Genomic DNA, 18,161 nt, shown 5'->3' with positions numbered 1-18,161 from the left:
GCGCTCATTTAGATAAAAATGTGTTTACTCCTAGTGTTGTGGTTTAGTGGTCAGGCTGATAAGTGAAAAATTACAATGTTTTGTTGAGTTATAGATGCTAATACATTTACATTGAATCATTTAGCAGACGCTTTTCTAATAAATGAGAACAACAGAAGCAATCAAATCAACATGAGTGCAAATGCCATGTCAAGTCCCAGTTATGCAAAGGATTTTTTAAATATAAATAGAGAGAATAGAAATAGAAAAAAGGGGGGAAAGACAAGAAAAATGAAGTGCTAATATTAATAGAGCGTTAGTAGAGAAAGCACACCATCTAGATACATGACAGTAGTTCACTAGATATACGTCTGTGTCTCTGTCCATCTCACCCTCCTTCTCTCTGTCTGTGATTTATGTAGAGAGGGAGAGAGAGTTGGTGTCAAACAGGTCTGACACTTCACATCCTCCCGGAGGATGTGATCCTGACGTTCCAATGGAGAACTTTAACTCCCAGCTGTCATTCCTCATCAAACGTCCAAATTATCTCATGTTGATCTTTCTCTCTCTTTCAGTGCCCCCTTTTTTTGTCCTTTTCATTCACATAATAGGCTACTTGTAAAGATTTATCCGCTTTCTTTCTTATATTTTTCTTCTAGGAAAACACTACAAAACATCTCATACCTGCAAAGATCTCGATATTACATTTTTCTAAGATTACCAAAGCAATTCCATCCACATTAATTTCATTTCACTTGTATGTCAACAAACTTTTTGTCTATATCATCCTACATAACGGAGCTCAGATTACTTAGTCTTGGAGGAACTTGATGAGAAATGAGTTGAGTTTATATTGAAATCTTTGACTTCTGATTGGAGACAGAAAATCTGAGCGCAATTTGAGACGTTGTTGAGATCAGGCGGGAGTTGGAGTCACAAGCCCCCATTGCCTCTCCATTGGTGTCTAGGAGAAACTTTCTTTCTTTCTTAAAACGTCTGTACTGTATTTTCTGTTGAAGGAAACAGGCATCTTTTGTGTGTGTTAATGTATGCAAGTATGTGTGCGTGTGTGTGTCATGTATGACTTTCACTGTGAATCAGGACTGATTTGTCACCAAAACCCGAAATAAGAAAAGGGGAAAATTCAATACACACATGAAATAATGCAAATCCGCTGTGCTTTCAGAAAGCCCTCACTGTTGCGCCGCGGTTGATAGGCCTGCTCGCCTACAGGGACCCTCCAGCCCTCCCTCCCTCAGCTGCGTCCCCTCCCTCTCCTTCCTATGATATCATTATTACTGCTGTCTCAGCCTTGATCAGTAATGTCAACATCTTTCATATTGACGAATGTGCTGTCTGCTCATATTGTGCACTGAATGCTTTATGGCCAACATAGGACATGAATCACTCCTGCTCTTCAGTGCGCCTCACACACACACACACACACACACAGGCCTTATGTTGTTCTCATTCTCTGGCTGACACACACATGTAGCTCCTTCCCCTTTGAGAGTGTGTCCATTTCTGATGAAAGCAACTGTTAGGCTTAATTAGTAAATTGGCAGTGGTTCTTATCCACATGAATCTGTGTGTGTGTGTGTGTGTGTGTGCGCGCACATGTGTGGTCCTTCTTATAACGTGCAATGTTATTTGTGTTTGTGCGCCAAAATTGGACATTACAGATCAGTAAAAGCATTTCACACTGTTATCCGAGAGTGAAAGTTCACGGTCGGTGTTTTTCCCCCCACACATCTGCGGTAGAACGCAACTCCATGTCAATAAATGTGGGTAACACAAGTGGGCATGTGTGTCCTTAAAGACCTCACAATAAGGTAATAAAAGTTTTCTCTATCTCCCACAGATGTCGGCGATTGAAAACATGGCCGAAAAGCTGGAATCCTTCAGCTCTTTGAAGCCAGACGGTGGTGACATCATGCGTTCCGTTCCTTCCATGTTCGACTTCCGGGCTCCGCCCACCACCCTTCCTGAGACACTGTTACGCAAGGGCAAAGAGCGCTACACCTGCAGGTAACCATGACAATGAACATTGACTTCCTCCTAGAACATTATGGCCATAAATTATAAAAAAAAACACTTGAATTATCTACTTTTTAAATACCATGAGTGAATATATATATATATATATATATTAAAACAAATCTAAAAACAGTAAATGGTAATTAAACAGAACAAAGCCAATTGTATAGTAACTAAACAAACAAATGTAAATAATTAGATTACTGTACTAATTACTTTCTCTAAAAATTATTGCATTACTAATTACTAACTACTTTCTAAATTCTAAATGAACAATATAGACATGAAACTGCTCTTTTAATTCTTTCAAATAAATAATATAAAACTGCATAAATTATTCTTGAACTGACCAAAGGGAGAAGGATAATTTAATTACAGAAAAATGAAGAGTAATTCCTTACTTTACTTTTTCAAGGGAAAGTAATTAAATTACAGTAATTAATTACTTAATGCTCTGGTGAACAAATAAAACTAATTAAACAAAAGAAACCAAATTGTATAGTAACTAATTAAACAATTTGAAACAAATTATATAGTAAACTATATGTTTTCAATTATAAACTACAGTAACTGGCACTGGATTATTTACGTATATTATTGTACATGTAGTATTGACACAATATCATATTTAATTTTATTTTATTTTTTTAAATATCATGTTTATCGCCAATGTGTGTATTTTATTACACCCTAGGATCAACTAAATTATTATTTATTATATCATTTATTATGGTGATCATATTTATAATAACTTTTGTTTGTTTTATTAATAAGATGTTTCAGTAAACCTTTGTTTGATGTTTAATGAGTGTTGACAGCACTGAGCATGGAATGCAGGGGGTTTTTGGGAAGCGTGTTTGTGTGTGTATTGCTGAGTATTGTTCCTGGAGATCTGTTTCCTTCCCCTATAGATACTGTGGCAAGATATTCCCACGCTCGGCCAACCTTACAAGACATCTACGGACACACACAGGAGAGCAGCCTTACAGGTGACACACTCTCACACACACACACACTAATATATACTGAATGATGTAATCAGTTATTCACATACTCAGCAAATAGCATGTAGCAGACCAGTGTACTCCTGTATACAACGAAGAATAGTGGATAAATCCGAGAGTATTAATGACCAAATATGGGTAATACCATGGGTCTGAGATGATACCAATTACTGACTGCTATCTTCATTTTATAAAAGCATGTCATTTCTGTTTACATTTTTCAATCATGCCAGTATTATCTGTCCACAATATATATAGAGTGTGTCATTAAATATAACCATGATATAAGCAGATATCATCTTTGGGAAAAGATTTTAGGGCTAAATGTCCTGTCCTGTCCTGGAACTATGAGAGAGGTTAAATTTGTGTTTTTTAGGACAGAAAAAAGTCATGAAATTTAATAAAATTCTAAAATATCATGGAAATCTCTATATTAAATGTGATTTTTTGTCTTTGAAATATTCAGTTATTGTCATTGGGAGAGAGTGAGGTGAAGTCCACGAGACAGAAGGACAGACAGACAAGGAGACTGAAGGAAGTGTGCATGAATAATAGAGGCGATGAGTGCCGTACAGCTGTGGGCCAGCAAAGGCAGCTGGGTAATTAGGCCCGTGTTTGGGCCTCAGACTCTTTCAGGGAGTATTAAAATACTGCACAGAAACAGGCGTGCGCACACACTGCGTTTGTGGTCCGTCTGACCACAGGGGAGGTTTGTACAGGGCTGTGTTACTTTCCAGATAGCCTCAATCTCCTCGTGCTGGCAGGGCTTTAAACGAGCCGGTGATCAGCCTTTAACTACGATTTAATTTCTATTTTTTCTGTTGCTTTTGGAGGGGGGCGAGACGGAGAGAGCGAGGGAGAGATAACAGGTTCCTGGGAGACGCAGTTTAGCGCACAACTCTACGGTCGAGGGGAAGATATGATCACGTAATCATACGGGATAATTCTGCGTGAAGAGACTTGGCACATGCAGTCGTTTTCAAGGCAGTGGGAGGATGTGGACGAGAGAGTTTGAGTGTTACTGAGTTGGCCAAAGATTAGAGACAAAGAGTTCATGACCACTCAATCATGTGTTTAGGACCCTGCGTGTGTGCGAAACAGATAAAGCGAGAGAGTTTGATTTCTCGTGTCTGTATATTGTAAATGCTGTATTGTCTAATTATGTACATGTGTATATCTGTGTGTCCGCAGATGTAAGTACTGTGATCGTTCCTTCAGTATTTCATCAAATCTTCAGCGTCACATCCGTAACATCCACAACAAAGAGAAGCCCTTCAAATGCCACCTCTGTGACCGCTGCTTCGGGCAACAAACCAACCTGGACCGGCACCTCAAAAAGCACGAGAATGGTAATTTATCAGGTATACACACACATATTATATATATATACAATTTTATTATCACTTTGTAAATTACATTTGTTAGCAGCTGTTAATGGTTATTATTATTTATTATACTACTATGTGTTGTATATCATGTTTAGGCACGGCGATGTCGTCGCCCCGTTCAGAGCTGGACAGTGGCAGTGCCATCTTGGAGGACAAGGAGGACTCGTATTTTAATGAAATAAGAAACTTCATCAGTAACACGGCACGGAACGCCACATCTCCGTCGCACTCCGAGGAAGGGTAAACACCATCTTCTTCCTCTGTTACACTAATAAATACAATGTCATATACAAAATATAACCTTTAGTGGCAGGGTCGGCGCCACGAGGGGGCAAAAGGGGGCGTTGCCCCCTCAGATCTGATTCGTGCCCCCTCAGTTTCAATTTGTTCCCCCTCCACCCCCGAAATGGGATTGATTTTAACCTTTTGACGAGTACGACTACAGCAATGTGATTATAACGTTCAATGCATCACTGCTAAATTCAAACGTGGCTGGAGCTGAGCCAGAGACGGACGCGCTCAGTGCTTTTCATATATTACAACTACTCAGTGTTTTTAACCACATAATGTTTATTTGAGGTTTCAGACATTTAAATAAAGTACTACATAAAAAAGACATTTAGAGTTTGTTCAATCCAGTTCCATACTATGGATGTCTATGGAAGCTGCAATAATAATTCTTTCAATTATAAATTGACAAAGTGTTTTATACAGAAGAGGATTAGGGCCAAGCAATAATAAAAAAATAAAACCATCTCGAGATTAAAGTTGTTAAATTTAGAGAAAAAAAACTTGTTAAATTATGAGAAAAATGTTAAATTTCAAGAAAAAAGTTGAGATAAAATGTTGAGAATAAACTTGTTAAATTACGAGAAAAAAGTCGTTAAATTATGAGAACAAATTAGTTAAATTACAAATTTGTTCTCATAATTTAACTAATAATTTAATTACTTTATTCTCAACATTTTATCTCAACTTTTTTCTCGAAATTTAACATTTTTCTCGTAATTAAACAAATTTGTTCTCGTAATTTAACGACTTTTTTCTCGTAATTTAATGACTTTATTCTCAACATTTCATCTCGACTTTTTTTCTCGAAATTTAACTTTAATCTTAAGATGGTTTTATTTTTTTATTATTGCTTGGCCCTAATCCTCTTCCGTAGTTTTATTCATATCAGATACACATTGTGTATGAAACTATAAAGTTTGCTCAAACATTGAGCTTGTACAAGTGGCACAGGTTCAAATAAATCTTTACACCGGCTCTCAGTCCATTTCCTTCTGTCAAATCGGACTTTTATTTTATAATATTATTAATGTATCAATTTTATTATATTTTATTAGATAACTTTTTAATGACTTTTTTTAAAAACTTCATTTCAGTTATTTTTATTTCTTTTTATCAGTTCAAAGTATGTCAGAAGTTAAATTGATCTTTTATGTTAAATTTCAGGTATTCACATGAACTCAAACTTACACTTAGTAACTAACAAACAAACTTCACTCATGTGTCATGTGCAGGCTCTCTCTCTCTCTCTCTCTCTCTCTCTCTCTCACACACACACACACACACACACACACACACACACGTAAACTCACCCGCAAACGAAGTGTCTATTAGGCTGTCAGTCATCAGTTGGCGCTAGTTGCCTCAGGCAGAATGGAGGTTATTATACACAAACATTACTGAACACAACACTTCTCATGCCTTATTCATTAACCCTCACCTCTGAGTGAATACCATCACATGAAAGGAACGGACTGGTACTGCAGTGTGTATTAACCGCACATGTGAACGTATCTGTGTGTGTACATATATTCTGTATGGTTGTTAATCATTACCCTGTCGCCTGCGGTTTTTAAGAGCAAAGATTGGGGCAGGTCTCCAGGAGGACGTGATTACTGATTGGCCGATTGCGAGCGCGTGCAGAACGCTGTTGACTTTTGGCTGCGTGTGCGTACATGAATTTTGCCATCTGCATATGATAATTACCGTTGATCATTTCCCAGAAATGATCATCAGGTTGGATGACGGTTTAAATGTTTGACCTGGTCATCCGTGTGTGTGACAGATTGAGTCAGATAAAGATCTTGCAGGCTTTTGTTTTTTGATTTCTTCATTGTTTCATTAAAAGGATCCTAGAGTCATTACAACATCGACTGTGTGTGTTTTTGCGCGTCCCACATCTGGTCCCAACATGTGTTTGTGAACAGGAAGTAGGTGTGGGAGAGGAGGTCAGAGGTCGCTGAATGTTTCCTGTCAGAGTGACTGCTCCTGATAGATACTTTATCCTCCACAAATTACCACAGCTCTCTCTAATTAGCCGATCTTTTTTCATCATCACGCCATCGCCGCCTCTCTCGTTCTCGCGTTCCCTCTCTCGCGGTATTAGCGGGGTGCAGAGTGATGAGAGGGGGTGATTTCGGGGATTATCCGAGATGTGAAAAGGGTTAACCCTCGCGCCATTACGCTAATCTGAGGAAAGAACGGAGGTTAGAGATGAAACCTAGAGGAAAATGTTATTGGTCAGAGGTTGCTCTTTTATAGCTCAGCAGACATAATGGAGGTTGTTAAAGGGTTAGTTCACCCAAAAATGAAAATTCTGTCATTTATTACTCACCCTCATGTCATTCCACACCCGTAAGACCTTCATTCATTTTCAGAACACAAATTTAAGATATTTTTTGATAAAATCCGACGGCTCAGTGAGGCCTGCATTGATGGCAAGATAATTTCAAATGCCCAGAAAGCTACTAAAGACATATTTACAGCTCATGTGACTACAGTGGTTCAACCTTAATGTTATAAAGCTACATTTTGTGCACCAAAAAAACAAAATAATGACTTTATTCAAAAATATCTTGTGATAGGCGATTTCAAAACAATGCTTCATAAAGCTTTACAAATCTTTTGTTTCGAATCGGTGGTTTGGAGCGTGTATCAAACTGCCAAAATCACACCCCCCCAGTGGTGAACCATTGAAATTTCGAAACATTTCGAAACACTTATGAAGTAACAATGCCTCGTTTACTGAAATCACGTGACTTTGAGTCAAACAAACACGCTCTGTAGACCAGTTTGTCCGTTTAGGTCTACTGTAGAAACATGGCGCAAAATGGCGACTTCGGTGTAAGGGGACCCGCGGTGTATGTAGCTAGAAATGACTCATTCTAAGGTAATAAAAACAAAACTGTTCATTATGTAAGGTCTTTCTACACCACTGAAAACATAGTTATGCATATTATATTCCATTTCTGTCAATAGATCCTCCTACACACTGGACCTTTAAAGGGGCTATATGCAGAATTCAGAAACCCTTGTTATTAGCGACACCGGTGGCCATTAAGTGAACTGCAGCCGGCAATTTATTGTTCGTGCTTGCGCACATGTGCACGTAAGGTACAAGAGACTGAATGTGATTCAAGGCCCCAATATTATCATATACAAAACTGTTTGCAAACATCCCAACGCCATACATGCTGCTGAGAGCGACGTGTAAATGAATATGTAAATATGTGCTGCATGCTTTCCTCTCAAAAACAAAATAAACACACAACAAAAATGACAGCAGTGAGAAAACAGCAGTTAAGAAAGCATCTGATCATAGCGATGTTGATATGTTTTCACCAGCTCTGCAATTCATGGTCATCATTACTATAGTTTGAATTAATCCCTTTTCCTTAGCATTGCACATTGACATTACAGTACAGAATGGCTCTTTCGGCTTTGAACATTGTATAAGCATTCATTTCATGTGGCATAGAACAGAAAAGAGGCTCTTGGGAACGTGTGTAAACCACATACTTTTGATTTTCCCAGCAAAAACATCCCAAATCTTTAAAAAATAGGTTTTCATTGACAACCTAAGAAGTCGAGGAAGGTCTCTTTTTTAAGTGTCATTACAAGCTGTTCACACATTGGCAATAAAAAGTGATTAATAGACAACATATAAAATTCTTACAGTATAGTCAATTGAGATATCTCGATTAGATGTAGATAATCTTTCTCTGAGAAATTTTCATTGCACACATCCGTACACACAAATGTATATTTTCTTATCCTCTCTGTATTTGCAATTTCTCCCCTCTGTTTTTAAAGTTCAGATGGGAAATTGCTATTTTTAAGTTGAGGAAAGAGTAGAATCAGGACAAAACGAGTGATTCAGCCTTAATGTGTCTCCTTTGGCTGGCTGGTGTGTGTGTGTGTGTGTGAGTTTGGATAGCCGGCCTCTGTCTCTGTGGGGAAATGGCTGCTTTGGCAGCTCCTTCTCTCCACTCACCAAATGGACTGTCAGCTAAATATTTGGCCTATTAGATGAATTGGAGATAAAGAAGAAAATAAACTAGGGAAAGAGGAGATGTGAGCTGTCTGAGTGAGAAAGAGAGCTGAAAATAAGTGAGAGGAAGTGTAGAGGCCTGCCGTCTAAGTGCCCTGCCGATGGGCGGCTCATTTCTGCCAACCAGGGGCCCTCGTAACTGATGACAAACAGTCTCTTTCTCCAACACACACTCGCCTTCTTTCTTTGAGCATTTCCTCTCATTTAGAAAGCGTGGGCATGTGGTTCTGCTTTTTAAGGTGGTTTATTTGTTCGAGACAAACAGAACTAGGTTTCAGCGCTAAATGATTTTCTTTCTGTATTCAGGGATTGGCGTATCAGTCGAAAACTCATGCCTGCACAACGTCATTACAAATGATTCTCTCTGTTCTCCATAGGCTAAATGGCAGTCATTTTGACGGCGACAAAACCCTGCCTGGCCAGGGGTCACGTGACCTGGACGAAGAAGAAGGGGAGGAGCTCGGAGCAGAGGAAGAGGAGGCGGAGCATAGCGACAGTGCCAGGAAACCCAGCGAGGATGGCGTGCCTAGCAGTCTGGACCATGACATCATAAACGATGACATGGATTACGAGGGACCAGATGATCTGGAGATGAACAGCAAATCCTCACCACAAAGGTACGTGTAAGAAAAAAAAAAAAAAAAAAAAAAAAAAAAAAGTTTTTGGGTTGTAAATGAATTTTTTTTTTTTTAAATAATCTCGCCATCGTTTTCAGGTTTAATGAGGATGAAGATGATGAAGATCACAGCAGTTTCTCCACGCTAGATCACATCCGTCACTTTAGTATGGAGGACGGGGATCTTAGCGACAGTGATGTCGGCAGCTTTGGCCCCGCCCACCTGCAAGAAGGCATTAAGCAGCCTCTGTACAGGAAGTCTAAGTCACAGGTATCACAAAATTAAATGTACTTATTTGATTACTATAGTCAAATTAAGTATCAAATTTTCCATAGTTTGTGTATAACGGTATGTCTCTCTTGTTTATAGGCATATGCTATGATGCTGTCTCTAGCTGATAAGGATCCACTCCATTCGTCTACCCATAATGCCCCGATGTGGCACAGTTTGGCCCGCGCTGCAGAACCCAGCGCCATTCAGTCTCTCAGTCACGTATGACACCCCCGTGTAACCATGTGACCTAACTTAACATTGTGTTACACTACCGGTCCACACACACACTCACCTGCACAAGTGCCCAAATCCTTGTACACTTATACCATATGCACCAAGATCCCATGTACATGAACAAATTATTGATTGATTGACTGTTTTATCAAGTACAGTTAGTAGGAATGACAGTAGTGTCAGTAATATTGATGGTGATGATGAAGACGATGATGACAATAGTAGTAATACGTAATAATAATTGTATTTATTCTGTCAAGTTCCAATGTTTTGCACAGCAGTGGCAGCTGGTGAACAGTTTTTGAGATTGCTAATGAAACGTTGGTGTCATGTTTGTGAGTTTTGTCCTCTAGGTTACTAAGAGTAACAGATAAGAGTCTTCCACAAGACAAATGTGACGGACGCCTACCGGCCTGTGAATATACTTACAATTAACAACATCACACGCAAATACAGACACAAAACACTACCATGTGTGTTTTTAACCGTTTCGTTTAGGTCTTGTACAGAAACGTACAAGTTTGCGAACTTATGCGAGGGGTTTAGTGTTTCTCTTTTAAGATATTCTCCAGAAGTTTGTGAATTTAAAAACCGTAAACAGAAAAGATGTGACCTTTAGACCTCTCACTGACGCTGCTTGTTAAAAAAAAGGGAGTAAGGAGCGAGACAGTGACTATTTTCAAGTTCTGTCTAATTAAAGCACTGCATTACCTTCAACCCACTTTCCCGCCAGTTTGTGCGAAAACAGACGCTCTTTTTAATTAGTTTCTTTTTAAGTTGGAAGAGTGGTTGTAAAAAAATGATAGCAATTTTTTTTTTCTAAATTGAGGAAAAACTAGTTTAAGAACTGAATCTGTAGAATTCGCGTAAAGGGCATTTTATCGTTTCCACGGTAACCTTTTCCATTAGTTGGTGAACCATACCACTAAATAGCCTGAATGCTAGTCCTTAGCTTCACCGTCCTCGTGTGTCTTTCATTTATAGACAATCATGGGTTCCTTGTTTAATCCCCCCCCCCCCCCTTGTCGTTTGTTACTTTGTTTTATGCTTTGTTTGTTTTCTTGGTTGATGTCGTCAATGTTATTGCTGTGTATCTTGAAAGTTGTATTTATTTCTCTGCAAACTGTAGTTTGTTTACTGAATAGCACTGCTCTCAAGCGCCCCCTTGTGTTGAAATGAAGAATTTCTCACTGAAAAGTTTGGGGGACATGACTCTACTGGGGTTTGTAGAAGTCTGAATGCCAGATAGTATTAAACGTTCCATCACAGCTTATACTTCTAATAAAACTGGTAAATGATATAGATATTACTTAGGTTTTTTTTGTATGACAATTTATTGATTCAACTGTAAAATATATTAAAAAAAAAGAAAAGAGAAAAGAGAGAAAAAAAAGGTAAGAAGAATAAAAACAGCTGATATTATTTCTTCATAAAACGCATGATTGGTCCAAGCTGTACCTGACATTTTCTATGGTTGTCTGCAAGCTTGTGTGACGTTTGGGTCCATGTTGATTTCTTGTGCCAAACCTATGAGAAATGCCAGATTTTGTTTATCCTCACGAGGTGAAGGACCAGATCTTTCCTATTTCACTTTGTTTGTTTGTTTGTTTGGGTTTTTTGTCGATGTTTATAATCCCATTTTTAAAAGTAATCAGTGAGTTGAGGTACTTCTGTTTTAATGCTTTCTACAATGTAACTGTATTGCATTATAATTCAATACTGTGGGAGGAGTTACTGAGAAATAAAAAAACTCCTGTGTGGGCGGACTGTGCACTCTCCGACTGTCTCTGTCTCCCTTGGTCTCTTTATCTCTTTCAGGTGGACTCATGAAAGACATGTCAACCCAAACTCAACAGGAAAAAAATAAATATATAATATAATATACAATTATAGAATGCATAAAGAAAATGAGGCCTATTTGTAGGACCAAGATTGTTTGCATTGTGAAAACATTTTTAATTAAAGGGTTAGTTCACCCAAAAATGAAAATTCTGTCATTAATTACTCACCCCCATGTCGTTCCAAACCCGTAAAGACCTTCGTTCATCTTCAGAACACAAATTAAGATATTTTTGATGAAATCCGATGGCTCCATTGCCAGCAAGTTAATTTCCTTTTTCAAGTGCCCAGAAAGCTACTAAAGACATATTTAAAACAGTTGATGTGACTACAGTGGTTCAACCTTAATGTTATAAAGCGACGAGAATACTTTTCATGCGGCAAAAAAACAAAATAATGACTTTATTCAACAATTTCTAGTGATGGGCGATTTCAAAACACTCAAAAAAAAAGATTTGTGAAGCTTCATGAAGCAATCAATGGTTCGGAGTGTCAAAGTCACGTGATTTCAGTAAACGAGGCTTCGTTATAAGTCGTCATAAGTGTTTCGTAATTTCAATAGTTGATGCAACTTTGGCAGTTTGATTCACGCTCCGAATCACTGATTCGAAACAAAAGATTTGTAAAGCTTCGAAGCTTCATGAAGCAGTGTTTTGAAATCGCCCATCACTAGAAATTGTTGGATAAAGTCGTTATTTTGTTTTTTTAGCACACAAAAAGTATTCTCGTCACTTTATACATTACATTAAAGTTGAACCACTGTAGTCACATGAACTGTTTTAAAAACGTCTTTAGTAGCTTAATTAACACTGAAAGTGATAATTAACTTGCTGTCAATGCAGGCCTCACTGAGCCATCGGATTTTATCAAAAATATCTTAATTTGTGTCCTGGAGTTGAAACGAAGGTCTAACAGGTACATAAAGTATGTTTTATGGTAGTATTTATTATACTTCTTTTAATTCATGCTGATTTAATGTAAAAAAAAAAAAATCAGTATAAGCAATAAATGTAGTAGGCCTACATAAAATTCTTACAGTAGCATTTTACAATTGAAATACAGTTATTACATTACAGTAAAGGTGTTGTTTTTTGTTTGTTTTTTCATTACTTTAGGCTACTGAATAATGTCAAAATTAACAATAAAATCCTAAAATAGGCTTAATTTTCTAGGTGAAATGTATTCAGCTTTCCATTGAGTTTCTGTTTCTGAATTGCAGAGCAAAAGCTGCTGGTGCCACTTGATTTTAGACAGTCAATGTGCTGCAGACGCACATCTCTCTGAGAACAGCATAAAACCCTTTTGATACCAGCTCTCTCACACACCCACTCTTATTATTTCACACCGAGACACATAAAAATCTCGTTCACACACGCTGGCAGACGGACACAGCGCGAGTCTGATCCCCGGTCATCGCTCTCACACAGGCCCACTGTCCCACAGCCAGCGAGAGTCTGAGAGAGAGAGAGAAAAGCGGCTGAAAGGGAGAGGAGGGAGGCAAGAATGCGCACTGCACTCGTTTGTTTGAGGGAAATGATGGATGAGGTGGAGAGATGTGATGACCTGGCTCATCGCTCAAACTCTCAATGAGAAACAACATTCGACTGACATCTCTCTCTCATTGTTTAAACGGGATCCAACTTCTCCTGCCAACCCGGTCAGAATGCCTCGTTCTCACCCTCGTAATTCTCCCTCTTTCCTTCCTAATCATATTCCCGATTGTCTTTCTTTTTACATTTCCAGAGGGATGCCATTTTTATCACTCTCTCTTCCAGTCCATCTATTCTTCTCCTTCTGTCTTTTCCTCACCCTGTTATTCTCTTTCTCTCTTTCTGATTTGTAGTGGGTGGATGGCCATTGTGGACAGAGGGGTGATGACTGCTTGTCTGGGATCGAGGCTTTGTGTGTTTGTATGTGATGAGAGGCTGGGTGGGATTTGCTTGGGAAAATTAGTTAAGACCTCTTTTGTGTTTCCTGCCATTTTCACTCAACATAATCCTGATTTTGTTGTCCCCTCTGCCTTACGGGGTTATAGCGACACTGCCGTGCAAAGACAAAACACAGTAACTACACGTTGAGTTATGAAAAAAATTCATCATTTACTCATATTGTTCCAAACCTGTATGGTTTTCTTTCTTCTGCAGAGCACAAGATATTTTGAAAAATGTCAATACTATAAAAGTCAATAATGTAATTTTGGACCCCATTGACTTTCATTATACGGACAAAAAAAAATCTGTTCTGCAGAAGAAAGTCATACATTTAGAACAACATGAAGGTGAGATGATTATCATATTTTTAGGCTGATTCATATGGAATCCCTTAGGGGACATGGTGATGGTAAAAAAATTAGATGGGAGGAAACATATTTTAATACTTTTCTATTCTCTTGCAAAATGAGAAACATCAGTTGCAAAACTTTTGTGAAATAATATGAGGTGAGAGAGAATAGTATATTTCTGTGCTTTTGCGAACAAACGCAAAGGAGAATGCAAAGTTTCTTTGGGAAATGCAATACTTTTGTAAGCGAACGCTAAAGCATTATAATAATTTACTCCCATGTCATATTTATTTCATCACTAAGTCCCCTTAAAGGGGCTCCGTAGGTTCACACAGATTCAACAAAAAAATAATAATAATAAAATTGGTTTGGTTTTGTTGGGACTGTGTAAACTGGCATGAAAATTGTGTGATTTATTGATGTCAAATCAATGCAAATATTTTTCGCCATTTTGTAAAACAAAGAGTTGGATCTGACATCTTTGACTCAAGTTAAAATTATATTTATTTGAGACCAAGGTAACACTTTACACTAAGGTTCAATTTATTAACATTACTAACAATGAAAAATACTAAAGTTGTATCTGTTAATATTATGTAATGGACCTGCACTCTAAAAAAAACAAATTCAGGGGACCTTTAGTCATTACTTAAATATATATATTGTTGTGAAATAAAAAATCAAGTTCTGAAATGCTGTTAGACTTCTAACTTGTTATTTTATTGAGCTTGGATGACACAAATTATGCCTATTGATTCGATATACTATCATGATTTGTCATAGTTTAACATTTTCAGTTAATCAAAAATGTATTTTATTGTGTCCAAAAAGCGTCTTCACCTTACTTAAAACATTATGTTGAATCAACTTAAATAGTTGCATTCATGTTGACAATTTTTAAGTTCATGTTACTTAGAAATGCGTTTTATTGTGTCCAAAAAGCGTCTTCACCTTACTTAAAACATTATGTTGGATCAACTTAAATAGTTGCATTCATGTTGACAATTTTTAAGTTCATGTTACTTAGAAATGTGTTTTTATTGTGGCAAAAAAACGTGTTCACCTTACTTAAAACATTATGTTGGATCAACTTAAATAGTTGCATTCATGTTGACAATTTTTAAGTTCATGTTACTTAGAAATGCCTTTTACTGTGGCAAAAAAACATCTTCACCTTACTTAAAACATTATGTTGGATCAACTGAAATAGTTGCATTCATGTTGACAATTATTAAGTTTGTTACTTAGAAATGCTTTTTTATTGTGGCAAAAAACCTCTTCACCTTACTTAAAACATTTTGTTGGATCAACTTAAATAGTTGCATTCATGTTGACAATTTTTAAGTTCATGTTACTTAGAAATGCGTTTTATTGTGTCCAAAAAGCGTCTTCACCTTACTTAAAACATTATGTTGGATCAACTTAAATAGTTGCATTCATGTTGACAATTTTTAAGTTCATGTTACTTAGAAATGCGTTTTATTGTGTCCAAAAAGCGTCTTCACCTTACTTAAAACATTATGTTGGATCAACTTAAATAGTTGCATTCATGTTGACAATTTTTAAGTTCATGTTACTTAGAAATGTGTTTTTATTGTGGCAAAAAAACATCTTCACCTTACTTAAAACATTATGTTGGATCAACTGAAATAGTTGCATTCATGTTGACAATTATTAAGTTTGTTACTTAGAAATGCTTTTTTATTGTGGCAAAAAACCTCTTCACCTTACTTAAAACATTTTGTTGGATCAACTCAAAATATTGCTGTGAATTAATGTAATTCTCCCAATTGGATTAAGTTAAAAATTCTAGTGGAAAACGTTAACATGTTTTTTTGTTGTTGTTGTTGTTGTTTTTAGAGTGTGCATGTGCTAACATTAAGATTGAACAGTTGTATTTTTGTTAACTACCAATGATTAATAAAAACTGTAACAAATGTAATGCTCATTTATTAGTTGTAATTTCCTGCATTGGACCTAATGGGCTTTTTAGTACAGTGTTGCCGAGACCGAATTTAAAGGATTAGTTCACTTCAGAATTAAAATTTCCTTATAATTTACTCACCCCCATGTCATCCAAAATGTTCATGTCTTTCTTTCTTCAGTCAGTGGAAAACATTCAAGAATTTTTCTCCATATAGTGGAAAAATGTATATATTTTAACCACAAATGCTCATGTTGCACAACTTTGCGATGCGCCACGCATTACATAATCACATTTGAACGGTCACACGCGATGTAGGAGGAAGTACCGAGCAAATGTCTATAAAGTGAACGTGCAAAGACTAAGTCAAACAGCCTTTGCAAAAAAGTAAAGTCGGAGGAGAAAATTAGATGTTTTTTGCCCTACCTCTGTACTTCTGCCTACGTCACTCGTGACCTTTCCAACATGATTATGTAATGCGTGGCGCATCGCATCGATGCAAGATGAGCATTTGTGGTTCAAAAGTATCTATTTTTTTTTTTTTTTTTTTTTTAAGAAAATGACCGATCATTTCACTAGATAAGACCCTTATTCCTCGGCTGGGATCATGTAGAGCCCTTTGAAGCTGCACTGAAACTGCAATTTGGACCTTCAAGTAGCCATTTAAGTCCACTATATGGAGAAAAATCCTGGAATGTTTTCCTCAAAACCTTAATTTCTTTTCTACTGAAGAAAGACAGACATAAACATCTTGGATGACATGGGGGTGAGTAAATTATCAAGAAATTTTAATGAACTATTCCTTTAAGTCGAAACTGAAATGTAAGGTTCACACCAGCAGATGAACAGTAAAAGCGGTGTCACACTCACTGATAATTGATGGCCCGCTTGTGGTCAGTGCAAGCCGTCAGTCGCTGAGCTCAGCGGGGCGTCCTGCTTTGATGAGGTCATCATGGGTCAGCCAGCTCTGATGAGGTCACAGCAGGTCGTCCCACTTTGATGAGGTCGGCTGGATAGGGGTTTGTGGGTGCTGTAGTAGGGTGAAGGTGATAATGGGTCTACAGAGGAGGAAAAGAGGCCAACATGGACCATTACTGACCAGCTGTTTGCCGTGTACGTCTGTCATGTGCGTGCGTGCGATGGCGCGAAAGATCACAGGCCGCGGCTTGTGCAGGGCAGCATCCCAACACTGTCAATACCAGTGTGTGTGAGCCCCTCCCGAACACACGCGGTCACATTTGTCCTTCTCAAGGGAGCGGTTGTGTTTAATGGTGGAATTTCCCATTGCTCTCATCAGAGTGTATGGATCTATCTAATGAACTAATGAGTCTTTTGGCATAGGTACAGAACAGCCGCACACACGACATCCCACTCTCATATGTGTGTTCAAACACGGGCCCCTCTCTTTTATGTGGACTGAAACATGCCCGTACACTCTGCCACCACCCCACAGTGGCACCGCAGCCCTGGTCGGGACATCTATCATGGCCCCTGAGTGCAGGGTGTGACACTGCTGGCACTCTCTCCCTGATTAACTTGGCACTGTTACTTGCCCCCTTGCCAAAAGAAACAGCACCCCCTGTGCTTAGGTGTGGGTTGGTACATATGGCACTGCGCTTTCATACATGATGGGCATATAGGGAGTAACATCTTTAAAGTGATTTCTACTACAAAACTAAGCCATGAGTGACTATGTGTTCTTAAAGGTACAGTAAGCAATTTCTGAGAAAGATGTTGATATTTGAATTGACTAAAACAAACACGCCCCTACCCAAAGGAATCATAGCTCCTCCCCCAAATTCACAAACACGCTATGCGACACATGAGGAGGGAGGTGCCTGAGTGGACACGCCCACTGCTGCTGATTGGCTACTCGGTGCTCGGTCGGATCCACTTTCAACAGCCTTTCTCAGAAATCGCTTACTGCATCTTTAACATTGCTGATTCTTAAAGGCCATTCACAAGCACGATAACTACAACAAACTTAAAGGGTTAACTCATCCAAAAATGAAAATAATGCATTTATTACTCACCCTCATGTCGTTCCACACCCGTAAGACATTGTTAATCTTCTGAGAACAAATTAAGATATTTTTGTTGAAATGTGATGGCTCAGTGAGGCCTGCATAGCCAGCAATGACATTTCATCTCTTAAGATCCATTAATGTACTAAAAACATATTTAAATTAGTTCATGTGAGTACAGTGGTTCGATATTAATATTATAAAGCGACGAGAATATTTTTG

The 18,161-nt window shown here is 38.0% G+C and overlaps 1 protein-coding gene across 9 annotated transcripts in view; it reads left to right on the top strand.

The window, feature by feature from the left end:
* mecom (MDS1 and EVI1 complex locus) overlaps positions 1-11,637 on the top strand; it is a 236,012-nt gene extending 224,375 nt beyond the window's left edge. For 8 of the 9 annotated variants that reach the window (XM_067364507.1, XM_067364506.1, XM_067364502.1 and 5 more), the window contains 7 exons: positions 1,841-2,007; positions 2,928-3,005; positions 4,212-4,381; positions 4,504-4,648; positions 9,125-9,364; positions 9,463-9,634; positions 9,734-11,637. In XM_067364507.1, coding sequence (XP_067220608.1) covers positions 1,841-2,007; positions 2,928-3,005; positions 4,212-4,381; positions 4,504-4,648; positions 9,125-9,364; positions 9,463-9,634; positions 9,734-9,862 — 1,101 coding nt within the window. In that variant the 3' untranslated portion in view covers positions 9,863-11,637. The remainder of the gene's footprint in view (positions 1-1,840; positions 2,008-2,927; positions 3,006-4,211; positions 4,382-4,503; positions 4,649-9,124; positions 9,365-9,462; positions 9,635-9,733) is intronic. The other variant, XM_067364503.1, reaches the window with a different exon arrangement.
* The last annotated feature ends 6,524 nt before the right edge of the window (positions 11,638-18,161 follow it).

The sequence above is a fragment of the Chanodichthys erythropterus genome, chromosome 17, assembly GCF_024489055.1.
Source record: "Chanodichthys erythropterus isolate Z2021 chromosome 17, ASM2448905v1, whole genome shotgun sequence".
In the NCBI taxonomy this organism is placed as follows: Eukaryota; Metazoa; Chordata; class Actinopteri; order Cypriniformes; family Xenocyprididae; genus Chanodichthys; species Chanodichthys erythropterus.
Note: the sequence above shows the minus strand (reverse complement) of the source record. Positions and strands in the feature narration are given on the sequence as shown.